Source organism: Nyctereutes procyonoides, unplaced genomic scaffold (assembly GCF_905146905.1).
Source record: "Nyctereutes procyonoides isolate TBG_1078 unplaced genomic scaffold, NYPRO_anot_genome, whole genome shotgun sequence".
NCBI lineage: Eukaryota > Metazoa > Chordata > Mammalia > Carnivora > Canidae > Nyctereutes > Nyctereutes procyonoides.
This window is the reverse complement of record NW_026575146.1, coordinates 68,082,728-68,096,367: the sequence shown is the minus strand read 5'-3', so window position 1 is coordinate 68,096,367 and position 13,640 is coordinate 68,082,728. Positions and strand designations below refer to the sequence as shown.

The following is a 13,640-nucleotide window of genomic DNA, read 5'->3' as shown; positions in this document are numbered from 1 at the left end:
TGAGCATTTATTTACCATATTTTATTTATATGACTAAAATTTGTAGAAGAGACATATCACATAATAGTTGCTGCTGTGCATCTTTCCAACTCTGCATTCAGTGACAACATGCTGGTAACTTTAACTCAAGTATGATGGGAGTATTTAACAGCATACACTACAATTCAAGGCTGGTCGACTTTAAAAGTTGACAGAGAAAATGTTAGGAATTAAGGTTAAACTTAAAAATGTGTCATGTCTGTACATTGTGAACTGCACAAACAGTAGAGGAAATATTCTTCCAGTATTCAAAAGCTATTATTTAGCAAAGATAATAATAGTCCTATCATTGACATAACAAGTGAAGTGCTGACCTATGTCCTCCTGTTTCACTTTGATCTTACTCTTTAAAGTAAACAAAAATATCAGCCAACATTGTCAGAATTCTACCCACTTGTCAGTTTTAAGCTTACATAGCTAAAGTCAACAGAAGCATTCTAAGAGAATCAATTGCTATACAGAATTGACAATCCAAGAGTATTGCATTTTGCTATTATTTCTAAATGTGTGCTACACATCTGTAAAATTACAATAAATTTATTGCATATAGTATACACACACCTCTTTCCCTTGGAGAGCCTCGTGTCAAACTTTACCAGCATACCACTGATGGTCTGACAGATTGCTGGCTGTGATTATTAGCAAGTCTACAAATCAGTAGTCAACCACTGAAAGTTTACTTTATTTGCCTATTTAGCACTTCAGTTCTGTTGTCTAAAAGCCTCACTCAGTCCAGTTATCACCCACACTAGAAACTGTCTGTCATCCTGTTCCCAGATCTGGGTTTATGGACAGGAGGCTTGGTACCCCTGAGGAAAACCTTCCTATAACACCACTATGACCTTTACTCTTAGGATTTGCAAAAGAATTGCAGCCATTTACCAAGGTAAGTGCATACTAGGGAAAAGGAAATAACCAGCATTTTTGGAAGAATTCTGAGCTATAGGGACATATACTACAGTCATTCTGGAGGACTATGGAGCAATTCTTGAATAGGCCTGTGGAATCCTGTGACAGTCGTTTGCCTGTTCTCTGTAAGATCCATTTTCTGCCTTATCCCCTGTACTACACTCTATTGCATGTGTTTAAGCTCTGCAGGTGACATTTCCTAGAGTCCTTTGCCACTGGTTTTCTGTCTAGTTTACCAAGTTGGAGGCACTAGCAATATATGGAAAGGTGAGAGTTGGGGAGAAGTCGGTATTTCTCTCTCAATCTGCTTCGGGTGGTCACAATGATGATAGCTACATTGCCTCTACTTCCCTCCAGTCACCTCTTCTTACAGTCCCAGTTCCTGCTAGGGAATTCCCTGTGGATTGGTCTAGCTCTTCAGGTGGCCCTGATTCATGGCTATGATAATATCCCCTCTACCCTTTGGCCTTCAAGCTCTAGTGTTGGTAACTGCTCTCCCATTACTGATCTGAGTGGCCTCCCTGTTCTCTCACTTTTCCCAGCAGCTTTGTCATTAGTTCTCTGCATTAAATTCCCTCTACTGAGCCCCATGGTGTATGTGTTTCCTGACTAAAGCCTGATAAATAAACTCAAAACTAGTTATTCCTACTTGGTTTGGTAACATTCATGCTAGTCTGAATCAAATCCTAAGACAACACTGGGAGCTGCCACCTTAGTGATGTCCCTGTGTGCTCAGTGGTTGGAGGAATATTGAAGAATTATTTGCTACTCCTTGCACCCCCATCACTGAGAAGTAGATACACTAAGTATACTATAAAGAATAGTATTTCAACATTAGGCTATCAGACAAAGCACACTCACCAGTTTATGCAGCATAACAGTTTCTAGTCAGAGGCTATCATGTGGAACAAATTTGAATTGCATGCCATATGTACACGAACACAAATATTGTGCTTTTTAATGCATACTGGCAAGAGGTATGTTTTGTATTATTTCATTTAGACTATTTTTTGTTTTTTAAAAAAGATTTTTAAAATTTGCTTATGAGAGATATACAGAGAGAGGCAGAGACATAGGCTCCCCTGTGGGGAGCCCAATGCAAGACTCGATCCCAGGACCTTGGGATCACACCCCAAGCTGAAGGCAGATGCTCAACCACTGGACCACCCAGGTGTCCCTATATTTTGCTTTTTTCTGTGACATGACTACTCTGAAGCAGAAACAAGTGAGATAATCTTAAGTCCCCCAAAAGGTTGAAACACTGAGGGGGAACAGAAAGAAGAATATTCTTCCTGAAAAAAATGACTCCTTTGCACCACCACCTACCAAGTCTTCTGTTTCTTTTTTTTTAAAGATTTTATTTATTTATTCATGAGAGGCAGAGAGAGAGAGAGGCATAGACACAGGCAGAGGGAGAAGCAGGCCCAATGCTGGGAGCCAGATGTGGGACTCAATCCCAGGTCTCCAGGATCAGGCCCTGGGCTAAAGGCGGCGCTAAACCATTGAGCCACCCGGGCTGCCCTTCTGTTTCCACTTTAGCAAGTAAATGAATCTTCATTACATTACATTTTATGTGTGAACTGTATTTTTGCTCTCAATATTTTTTTTACTCTTATAGACCTGTGTTCATTGTGCAGTTAATCTATTTTTCTATCTGTAAAAATTGAGTACTTAGGGTTGGGTTGTAAAAGCCTCATCATTTTTATATTAAATGTATTGGAAATCTTTTCTTAGCTTTTCACTTAGTGGCACTTTTATCAAGAATGCATTAAAAGGTGCATTAAAAGGTAGGTGTATGCTAAATGACTCGCATTAAAACTTTTGGTTCTTTATCTCATGCTTCTGGATTCTGGTGATACGGAGGTTTGTTTTTAGCACCAAACAGAGGAATTCTTCCATTAGGGCAAATGGTAATGATATCATTAAATCAGAAGCTGCACGCCACCTGGCCATTTTAAGCTCCTGCCATTAGGAGAGCAGATTTTTTTTTTTAAGAAGGGGAAAATATAGCATTTGGTTTTATAAAGCTAAAAAGGTGGGGTGGGGCTGCTTTTATATACTGGAAATCTGAAAAAATATATATTGAAAATTATATATTTATAATACTGGAAAGACATTATGGTTGGGGCATTTACTTGTACTAATTGCCATGTCTGGGTACAATGTCCTATGTTCAAAATTGTTAGTTTCTCTTTCCCAATTCTGAATTATGGTTGTGCTAAGGTTTTAATCCTGGGAGGAAATCTTCAATCAGGAATGACCATGGGTACAGTAATGACCTCTGTCCATTCCATACGTCTCATGCCACTAGAGGGATAGATAAGCCAGTGGTTGATCCTGACAGGCAAGAATAAATAGAGCTGACGCTGACTCATGGGGCTTGGGAGGATTACGGTGGTTCACTTCCTTGAACTATCATGCACAATAGTAAATGGAAATGGAAAACACTTGCAATACCACCCAGGCCATTGATGGTTTGGGTCAGGTTATCCCTGACTAAGAGGTTGGTCAAGCCTCAGAGAAGCATGGCATTATATAAAGTAGAAGTTGTACACACCAGTTATAACCCCAAGGCCAATTCCAGAAAGAAAAGGGACAGGCTATATTCTCTACCCATGGTTTTCTATTTGCTGGTTCATAATTGAGCTCCCTCCCCAGGGTCATTTCATTAATTTAAAGAAAGTCTTTTAGTTAAAGTGATTTATTTTTTTAAAGATTTTATTTATTTATTCATGATAGACAGAGAGAGGGGCAGAAACACAGGCAGAGGGAGAAGCAGGCTCCATGCAGGGAGCCTGACGTGGGACTCGAGCCTGGGTCTCCAGGATCAGGCCCTGGACTGAAGGCAGTGCTAAACCACTGAGCCACCAGGGCTGCCCAATTACAGTGATTTAAACTCAGTTCTATTATGTCAGTGAGGGCTTTATGACTTTTTTTTTTAAGATAACAATTATTTATTTATTTATGATAGTCACACACACACAGAGAGAGAGAGAGGCAGAGAGAGAAGCAGGCTCCATGCACCGGGAGCCCGACATGGGATTCGATCCTGGGTCTCCAGGATCGCGCCCTGGGCCAAAGGCAGGCGCTAAACCACTGTGCCACCCAGGGATCCCTTTATGACTTTTTTTTTTAAAATTATTTATTCATTTGAGACAAAGATAGCAGGGGAGAGGCAGAGGGAGAGGGAGAAGCAAGCTCCTCCTGGTGCAGCCACTCTGGAAAACTGTGTGGAGGTTCCTCAAAGAGTTAAAAATAGAACTTCCCTATGACCCAGCAATTGCACTGCTGGTGATTTACCCCAAAGATACAGATGCAGTGAAACACTGGAACACCTGCACCCCACTGTTTATAGCAGCAATGTCCACAATAGCAAAACTGTGGAAGGACCCTCAGTGTCCATCGAAAGATGAATGGATATAGAAGATGTGGTATATGCATACAATGGAATATTAGCCATTAGAAACGAAAAATACCCACCATTTGCTTCGACTGGATGGAACTGGAGGGTATTATGCTGAGTGAAAAAAGTCAATCGGAAAAGGACAAACATTATATGGTCTCATTCATTTGGAGAATATAAAAATTAGTGAAAGGGAATAAAGGGAAAGGAGAGAAAATTAGTGAAAATATCAGTGAGGGTGACAAAACATGAGAGACACCTAACTCTGGGAAATGATGAACAAGGGGTAGTAGAAAGGGAGGTGGGTGGGGGGTTGGGGTGACTAGGTGATGGGCACTGAGGGGGGCACTTGGTGGGATGAGCACTGGGTGTTATGCTAAATGTTGGCAAACTGAACACCAATAAAAAAAAAAAGAAGAAGAAGAAGAAGCAAGCTCTGCGCTGAGCCTGGAGCCAACATGGGCCTGGATCCCAGAACGGGAGATGAGGATGTGAGCTGAAGGCAGACACTTAACCATCTAAGCCACTCCAACTTTATTTTTAACGAGAAAATATTTACACACAGATAATAAGTATAAAATTTAATGAGTTTTTAAAAGCTAGTGCAGTAAAATGTACTCACCTTAGGTGTAGAATTTTGACAAATTCATAGTTGTGTAACGGCTCCGATCAAGATACATAAGACCTTTGTTTTGTCTCCTCCTCTTGCCCCCAGCCCCTGGCTACCCCTCATCTCTTTCCTGCCTTAAATGACATTACAAAATGTCCTATAAATGTAACAGGACGCCTCTTGGGTGTGTGATGCTGAGTGTCGCAACCGCATTATGCCAGTGCTAAGTGAGCCGAACGAGGCTCTCAGCTCCAGGGTTAGGACTGGCCCAACCGCGTGAATGAATAAAAACATCAGTTAATTCAGGTAACGATGAAGGTACTGCAGCAGATTTCAGAAGGTCACGAGGCGACCGGCATTCGTGACTGCGAGTGACAGTTTGGGAACGAGCCCCAACGACAGTGTAGGGGAAGGCCACAAGCAGAGGGGAGTGGCACATGGAGGGTGGGTGTAGGGGCCGGGGGCCCGAGTGTCCAGGACACGGGCGCCACCTGGGGTCAAAGGCGCGCCGCGAGTCGGACGGGAAGGCACGCTGTGTTCACATGGCCCCAGCAGAATCACACTGCAGATGCCGCCAAGGCCCAGCGCTGTCCTGCGCCCACACTCGGTCCACCTCCCGCAGCCACCGTGTCAGCCCCGCGGCTCCGCCCCTCACCGCAGCCCCGCCCCTCTCGCCAGCTCCGCTCCCCAGGGAACTGCGCCTGCGCGAATCCGAACCCAGCGCCGATTCCCAGAAGCCCGTGGGGTGTCGTCGAAACGTCGGGGAGGCCTTTACTTCCGGCCAGGCCTGTGTCGGGTGTCCACAACCACCGGGGGCCGCGCTCAGGAAGAGCCAGAAGCGGCCGGCCCGGAGAGGAGACGACAGACGCTGGGTCGGTCCAGGGAGGGCCGACGCATTGTGGCTTGCGCTTCGCTCAGTTTTGACTCCGCCCTGGCCGGGACTACGTTTCCCAGAGAGCGTTGCGGTGGCCGCCTACGACCACTTCCGGCGACGGTCGGCGGCCGGGGTTCGTGCGGCCGGCCGGGTCGGGGGGCTCGGCGGCCGCAGGGGCGCCTGGAGGGGCGGGGCGGGGCGGGGCCCGCTGGACGCCGGGCGTGCCCGCGGTGGGTGGGGGCAGCGAGCGCGCGCGCCTCTACGACATGCAGGGAGCGGCGAGCGCGGGGGCCCGCGGGCAGGGGTCCCCGCCCCGCCGAGGCGCTCCCCGCACAAAGCCCGGGTCGGGCCGAGGCCGGACTGCGGGGACCCCGGCCGCCTTCGCTCGCCCTGCTCGGGGAAGGCTGCGCGCGAGGAACGGCCTGTCCTGCAGGGGCCCGCGAGCAGCGGTGACCATGAGGCCGGAGAACCGAGGTGAGGGTGACAGGTGGTCGGGGACGGAGTCACCCCCTCAGAGTGTGGGGAGGCTGAGGTCTGGGGCAGAGGCCTCTCGGGCCCACGTGCTGCAGAATGGGGGTCCCTCGGTTCTGGGGCTGGTATATGGAGGAATCATCCCTCGAAGGTATGGAAGTTTACCCTGAGTCCGAGCATCAAGCAGCGGTGCAGGGAGGGAGGGCGGCCTAGCCGGACACCATTCTAGTCCATGCTCCTGAGAGAGGAAACCCCTCTCCCTCCTTGGCAGCCCCTAGGTGGAATGATGGTCGTGTACAGGTCCGTCCCTGCAAGACTGGTCCCATCTGCTCGTGCCCGAGAGCATTTCATTCTTCACTTGTTGAAGCGCTTCCTGATGTATGGCTGTAGTTTAAGGCTCTGCAAGAAGGAGCCGATTTCAGGCAGGTGATGAGCGCGGTGTAGACTCCTTCTCCAACTCCTCTCTTTCCCCCCAGTTCTGCCTTCTAGGGCCACTGCCCTTCTCCGGGAGAGGAGGCACAAGCAGGAGGCATCAGGGGCGAGAACGGAACTGAAAGCCATGTCTCAGGTGAGTTGGCATTTCCACTTTCTTGTCTGAAACGCAGCCGTGCTTTTCAGGACTTAATAATGTTTATTTTCTTTTAAAAGTTTTCCGTTTAAGAGAGCTGTCCTGGGAGCTGTTTCCCATTTCCTTACATTCTGGTGAGTGATGGGCTACAGGGGTAGCCCAGGGCTTCCTTCCCTGCTTCCTCTTCATCCCATTCAGTGTTCATTCTTCATTGGTGGAGTGATTCAGCACTGCGCTGTGCCACTGTTCTGAGACAGACTCTGAGAGGGGACTCTGATGGAGCCAAGAGGTTCTCCTGGGGGCAAGCACCACAGCTGCTTGTGCTATACCTGTTTTATTTGGTATCCACTTGGTGCCTGTCCCTGGAGAAACAGATGGTTAAGCCCAGTCCCTGCTCCCAAGTTGCTCACAGTCTGTTGGTGGAAAGTCATGGAAGCAAGCAAACAAGGTTCTTGAGGGCAGGTGAGAGCTGCCTAGAGGAGCTCTTGGCTTCTGGCTGCCTGTGGGGGAAGGGAGGGGCTCTCTCCCCAGAAAGTGATTTTTGAGCCATGTTTTGAAGAGAGAGGGGATCTTTGGCAGGCAGAAGAGGAAAGGGCAGCACCGGAGCAATATGAGAAGTTGTCTTTTTCTTACTCGATTATGTGGCTTCTTAAAATACCATCAAATAGTTTTGTTTGTTTCTGTTTTCTGTGCCTCATAAATATGTGGACTAGGTTCCAGTTGTACCACCCAAAGTACTTTTAACCAAATTACCAGTGATCTCACATTACCAGATGCACTGCCTAGTCCTCAGTCTTTTTTGACTATCGTTGGCATTTGAAGTAGCTCAGGGGTTGGCAAACTTTCACTCTAAAAGGTAGATAGTAAATATTTTAGGCTCTACAGGCCATAAGGTCTCTGTTGCAGCTGCCCAACTCTGCCTTCTAGAACTGAAGCAACCATAGACAATAGGTAAATGAATGGGCAGGGTTGTGTTCCAATAAAACTTTATTTACAAAAATGGGGGGCTTCCAACCCTTGACATAGCTCATCCCTTGCTATCCACAGGGCCTTTTTTTCCCTTGGCCTCTAGGACACAACACTCAACTGGCCTTTTTCCCACCTTCCTGACTTCTCAGTTTTCACTGCTGGTTCCTCCCCTGACCTACAGCTGTCGGTGTGTCTCCAGGTTGTGTTCTTGGCTCTCCTTTCTTGTCTGTGTGCCCTTGTTCCCCTGAGGAGGTCAGTTTTTTCTCATCTATAGAAACTGGCCACAGGAAGGCTTCTTCCAAATTCGCCTTTCCAGCTCAAATCTCTGCTCTGAGTTCCATGCCTGAGTGTCCAACGTGACTCCTCCTTGAGGAATATTGAATATTGAATATCGAATAGGTAACTCATACCTAACACATTCACATTTGAATTCTAAGGTTCCCCCCAAACTGGCTGCTCCCACAGTTGTCTCTGTTTCAGACCATGGCAGTTTCATGCTGTCAGTTACTCAGCCAGAAACCTTTGCATCATTGTCCCCTCTTTCCCCACTCCTTGTATTTACCTCATTGCAAATCCTGTCAGTGCCATTTTCACTTTATATTAGGAACTTGTCGATGATCATCACACCCACAGCCACCATCGCTGCATTGGTGCTTGTTATCTTACTATTGGTCCCTGGGCTCTGCTTCTGTGACTTCCTGCTTCTACATGTACTCCCTGCAGTCACATCCCAGCACTGCAGCCAGGCAGGGTCTGTTCTAACTGCCATGTCACTCTCTGTTCAGAACCCTCCCAGGGCATCCCCGAATGAAGGACACATCCTTGATGTGCTGACAGCACCCTTATTGACCCTACCTGGCCCTTTGTTTTACCATCCTCCTCCATCACTCACTTTGCTTCCTCAAAAATTGCCTTCTCATTTTCCTGATTGCGCTCTCTGTACTTTCAAAGACTCCCACCCAAATTCTTCACATCTTCTCTGCTTTACTCTTTTTTTTTAAACTCTTAGCACATTTCAGCATACTGTATATCTACTTAATATATCTGGTTTTTTGCTCCAAGTACACCTAACACAGGCATGGATTTGGAACACCCTGATGACTGATTCAGAAAATATTCGGTAGAAGAATGTGTAAACCTCTCTTATAGCCAGTGTTTTGCTACTTAATAGTATTATGGTAATCATTTTTATACCTGGAAATGTCCTTTATCCCTGATTATTTCCCGTGAATACATTCCTAGAAGTTTTTCTTAACTTCGTGGGTTAGTTTATTAAATTTATATGAAATCCAAATACTTTATTTTTATTTTATTTTATTTTTTTAAAGATTTTTAAAAATTTATTTATTCATGAGAGACAGAGAGAGAGAGAAAGGCAGAGATACAGGCAGAGGGAGATGCAGGCTCCATGCAGGGAGCCCGACGTGGGACTCAATCCTGGGTCTCCAGGATGACGCCCTGGACTGAAGGTAGCACTAAACCACTGAGCCACCTGGACTGCCCTGAAATCAGAATACTTTAAAAGTTGTATTTGGATGGAACAATACTAGAGCCTCAAAAGCTAGAATTTTTGGTGTAAAAAAAGTAGACTTTACAAAAAAAAAAAAAATTACTGATTTTTCATTCACATGCCTTAAAAATTAATTGAATTGAACCAAAAAAACCTTCTTTAAGACATTTTTTCTTACAAAAGACTTTCATTTTTTTTTCCTATAGAGTATTAATACTGAGTATCTTTGTGTAAGGATAAACTTGTTTTTGTTTTCTGTTTGCTTTTATAATCTCTCTCATTTTTAAGATTAAGAGTGAGAGCACCAAATCAAATTCTTTTTTTTTTATTTTTTTATTTATTTATGATAGTCACAGAGAGAGAGAGAGGCAGAGACACAGGCAGAGAGAGAAGCAGGCTCCATGCACCGGGAGCCCGACGTGGGATTCGATCCCGGGTCTCCAGGATCGCGCCCCGGGCCAAAGGCAGGCGCCAAACCGCTGCACCACCCAGGGATCCCTGAAATCAAATTCTTTTGAATTTGAGTGTACCATTATGTTTTCTCTCAGTATAGTGTAACGTTTGGAACCCTTTTGGAAATCTGCACATGTCCATGCTAACAATGGGAATGAGTATAGGACGTGCACATATGAGAGTATTTTGCATACCCTTGAATGAAGCAGGTTGATCTGGACATGAGTTGGAGAAAATTTGTTTTATCTGAAAGTCATGTTGCCTAGTCCATCTTGTTTCATCATCAGCATGAATGGATATAGGGCATTATGGCTGCCGTCTGAGTAGAAACTTTTATTTATTTTTTTAAAGATTTTATTCATGAGAGACAGAGAGAGGCAGAGGCATAGGCAGAGGGAGAAGCAGGCTCCCTGCAGGGAGCCCAATGCAGGACTCAATCCCAGGACCCGGGGATCATTCTCTGAGCCGAAGGCAGAAGCTCAACCATTGAGCCAACCAGGTGTCCCTGAGTGGAACATTTTAATCGAGATATGATAGTGTCATGGTACAGGTGTGGACTAAGGAGTCAGGCTGCCTGGGTTCAGATGCTAGCTCTAGCATTTGATCACTGTATAATTTAACCTCAAGGCAACTTAAATGGCCACATTTTCTTCATCTGTAAAAATGGGGATGATAAATGGTACTGGCTTAATATGGTTCTTAGAAGGATTAATTAAGTTAATGCATGTACAATGTCTAGAAAAACGTAAAGGTTCCTGGCACATAGTGAAATCTCAGTAAGTGTTAGCTGTCAGCATCCTCATGTCACTGTCATTTAGAAATTTACAGACCAGCCCTTTAGGTGACACACAGTAACACAATATATGATGTTGGACAGGAGTTGGCAAACTAGCCTAATCTGGCCTGCCACCTCTTTTTGTATAGCTCATTAGCCACAAATGGTATTAACATTTTTCAGTGATTGAAAAAGAATGAAAAACAATGTGAAAATCACCTAAGTTTATATTTTGGTGCCCATAAATGATATCTTCATGGAGCATGGCAAACATAGTTTAGCTGTTGTCTGTGGCAGCTTTTATGCTGCAAGAGCGGAGATGAGTCGTTGTGACAGAGGCGCTCTGGCCTACAAAGCCTAAAATATTTGTCCTCTGGCCCTTTACAGAGAGACTTTGCTGACCCCTGATGTAGATGTTAAGGGTGTGGACAATGAAGCCAGACTACTGGGTTCAGAATCTTCGCTCTGCAGTTGACTGTGTGATCTTGGGCAAGTTACAGCTCTCTGTTTTCCTCATCTATAGAATGGGAATGGTGATAGTACCAACTCCCAGGGTCATGGGGGTTGAATAAGCTTATATATAAGTATGTAGACTTCTGTCTGGAATAACCTAAGTCCTGTGAGCAATAATTGTTACTGTTTAAAGTAAAAGACATTTGCTAGCTCTTTTAGTCTGTACGGTCTGCTATCACAGACAAGCATGGACGGGGTAGCTTATACACAACTGGAGGCTGGGAAGAACCAAGATTGTGGTGTTGGCAAATTATATGTGGTGACTGATGCAGACCCGCTTCCTGTTTCATAGCTGGCACCCTCTCTCCGTGTCCTCATACGGAAGAAGGGGCTAGGGAGCTCTCAGGGGTCTCTTTTATAAGGACACTAAGACCATTAAAGAGGATTCACCCTCATGACTGAAGCACCTCCCAAAAGGCCCTACCTTCAAATGCCATCACACTGGGCATTAGGATTCAAATGTATAGGTTTTGGGGGGACATAAAGTATTCAGACCATAACATTAACAGAAGTCATTGATTCTTTTTTGATCAGTTGCATTTCTTTTCTTTTTCTTTTTCTTTTTTTTTTTATAGATTTTTTGTTTATTTGAGAGAGTGCACACAAGTGGGGAAGAGGGGAGGAACAGAGGGAGCAGTAGACTCCAAGGAGCCAGACACAGTATGGGACTTGTTCCTGGGATCATGACCTGAGTCAAAGGCAGACACTTAACCAACTGAGCCACCCAGGAGCCCCCAGAGTTACTGATTCTATACATAAAAGGCAGTCTATATAACTGATAAAATGTCTTACCTGGAGGAACATACACCATTAATGCTGGGTCCCTCTGGAACATAGAAGTAGAGATAGAAGGGGACATTCTTATTAAGCAAAAAACCAGGCCCCCAAAAACTCAGTTGCCCAGGTATAAGAAAATATTGGAACTTATACTCTTCTTTGTAGCAAGAGCCTCAAATTCCAGTTTTCCCATCAATGACAAAGTAATAACAAGGGCTAGAAATTTGGGCATCATTTTCTCTTGCACCAACAGACTTCTAACGTCATTGTAAAGATGCTGTAATTATATTGTAGATTTAAAAAAGGTATTGTAATTTGCATACAGTATATTTACTGTATACTGTATATAATACTGTATACATTATATATACTGTATATAATATTTCATTTAGTAAACGATATGTGAGAGATTTTTGAATGTCTGAAAAAAATAAGTGTAAGACTCGCCAGGCATGGAGCATGTAGTTAAAACTATAGGGCTAGGGCAGCCCCAGTGGCGCAGCGGTTTAGCGCCACCTGCAGCCCAGGGCGTGATCCTGGAGACCCAGGATCGAGTCCTACATTGGGCTTCCTGCGTGGAGCCTGCTTCTCCCTCTGCCTGTGTCTCTGCCTCTGTCTCTCTGTGTCTCTATGAATAAATAAAATAAAATAAATAAAATCTTTAAAAAAAAAGAAGAAGAACTATAGGGCTGGAATCTGTGAAAAGCTGGCTTTTAAAATCAGGTCAGATTTTTAAAAAACCTAAAAAAAATAAAATAAAATCAGGTCAGAATAAAAGCATAGAAGTAGCATGTGTCTGAACATCTATATCTTTGGAAATATTTGCATTGAAATGTTTTTTTTGGGGGGCCTGGGCCCAGTCAGAAGAGCATGCAGCTCTTGATCTTGGGATTGTGAGTTTAAGGCCCACACTGGGTGTAGAGATTACTTAAATAAATATTAAAAAAAGAAGAAATGTTTGTGTGTTTTTTTTAAGCCACTTTATGGAGGTATGATTGACATGTAGGAAGCTGCATGTTTTTAATGTGTACAACTCAGTGAGTTTGAGGATGGATATATACTGGTAAAACCATCACTAACATCAAGGCCATAAACTTATCATCTTCCAAATGTTCCTCCAACTCTTATTATTATTTTTTCTTAGCAAGAACACTTAACATAAGATCTACCTTCTTAAAAAAAAATCTACCCTATTAGTAAATTTTAAGGAAATAACAGAATATTGTTAGCTATAGGCATAATGTTATACATTACATCTCCAAAACTAGTCATCCTTCATAACTGAAACTTTGTTCCCTTTGACCATCACCTCCACATTTCCTTCTTACCCAGGCCCTGGCAACTGCCATTCTACCCTCTGCTTCTGTAAGTTGGACTATTTCAGCTTTCACATATAAGCAAGATCATGCAATGTTTGTTTTTCTGTGTCTGGCTTATTTCATTTATCATCTGCATTGAAACGTTTGAGTTTCAGGATGCTTGAAGATTTCCACTGAGTCTTGCACAGTAAATTTGAAGGCATTTAACTGCTTGTACAGATGAATATAAACAACCCAGGGAACCAGAGCTGAACCTTCACAGCAAAATGAGCACTCTTGCTACTTATTCGGCCAGCAGATCAGTTCCTTTGCTCTCATGACCAGATGCTCCAAGTTGACAGCATTACTGAGAGCAGCCAGCACCATCTGAGACTTGCTTGTTCAGGTCGACATACGAGCATGTTCTTGGCTCAGGGCTTACAATATGCAGTTCTTGGCTGTTTCCTGCAA

At 44.4% G+C, this 13,640-nt stretch overlaps 1 protein-coding gene across 1 annotated transcript in view; it reads left to right on the top strand.

The window, feature by feature from the left end:
* Positions 1–6,060: 6,060 nt before the first annotated feature.
* LOC129499688 (zinc finger protein 28 homolog) overlaps positions 6,061–13,640 on the top strand; it is a 42,455-nt gene continuing 34,875 nt past the window's right edge. Inside the window, 2 exon segments of the mRNA XM_055309533.1 lie at positions 6,061–6,309; positions 6,783–6,874. Coding sequence (XP_055165508.1) covers positions 6,102–6,309; positions 6,783–6,874 — 300 coding nt within the window. The 5' untranslated portion in view covers positions 6,061–6,101.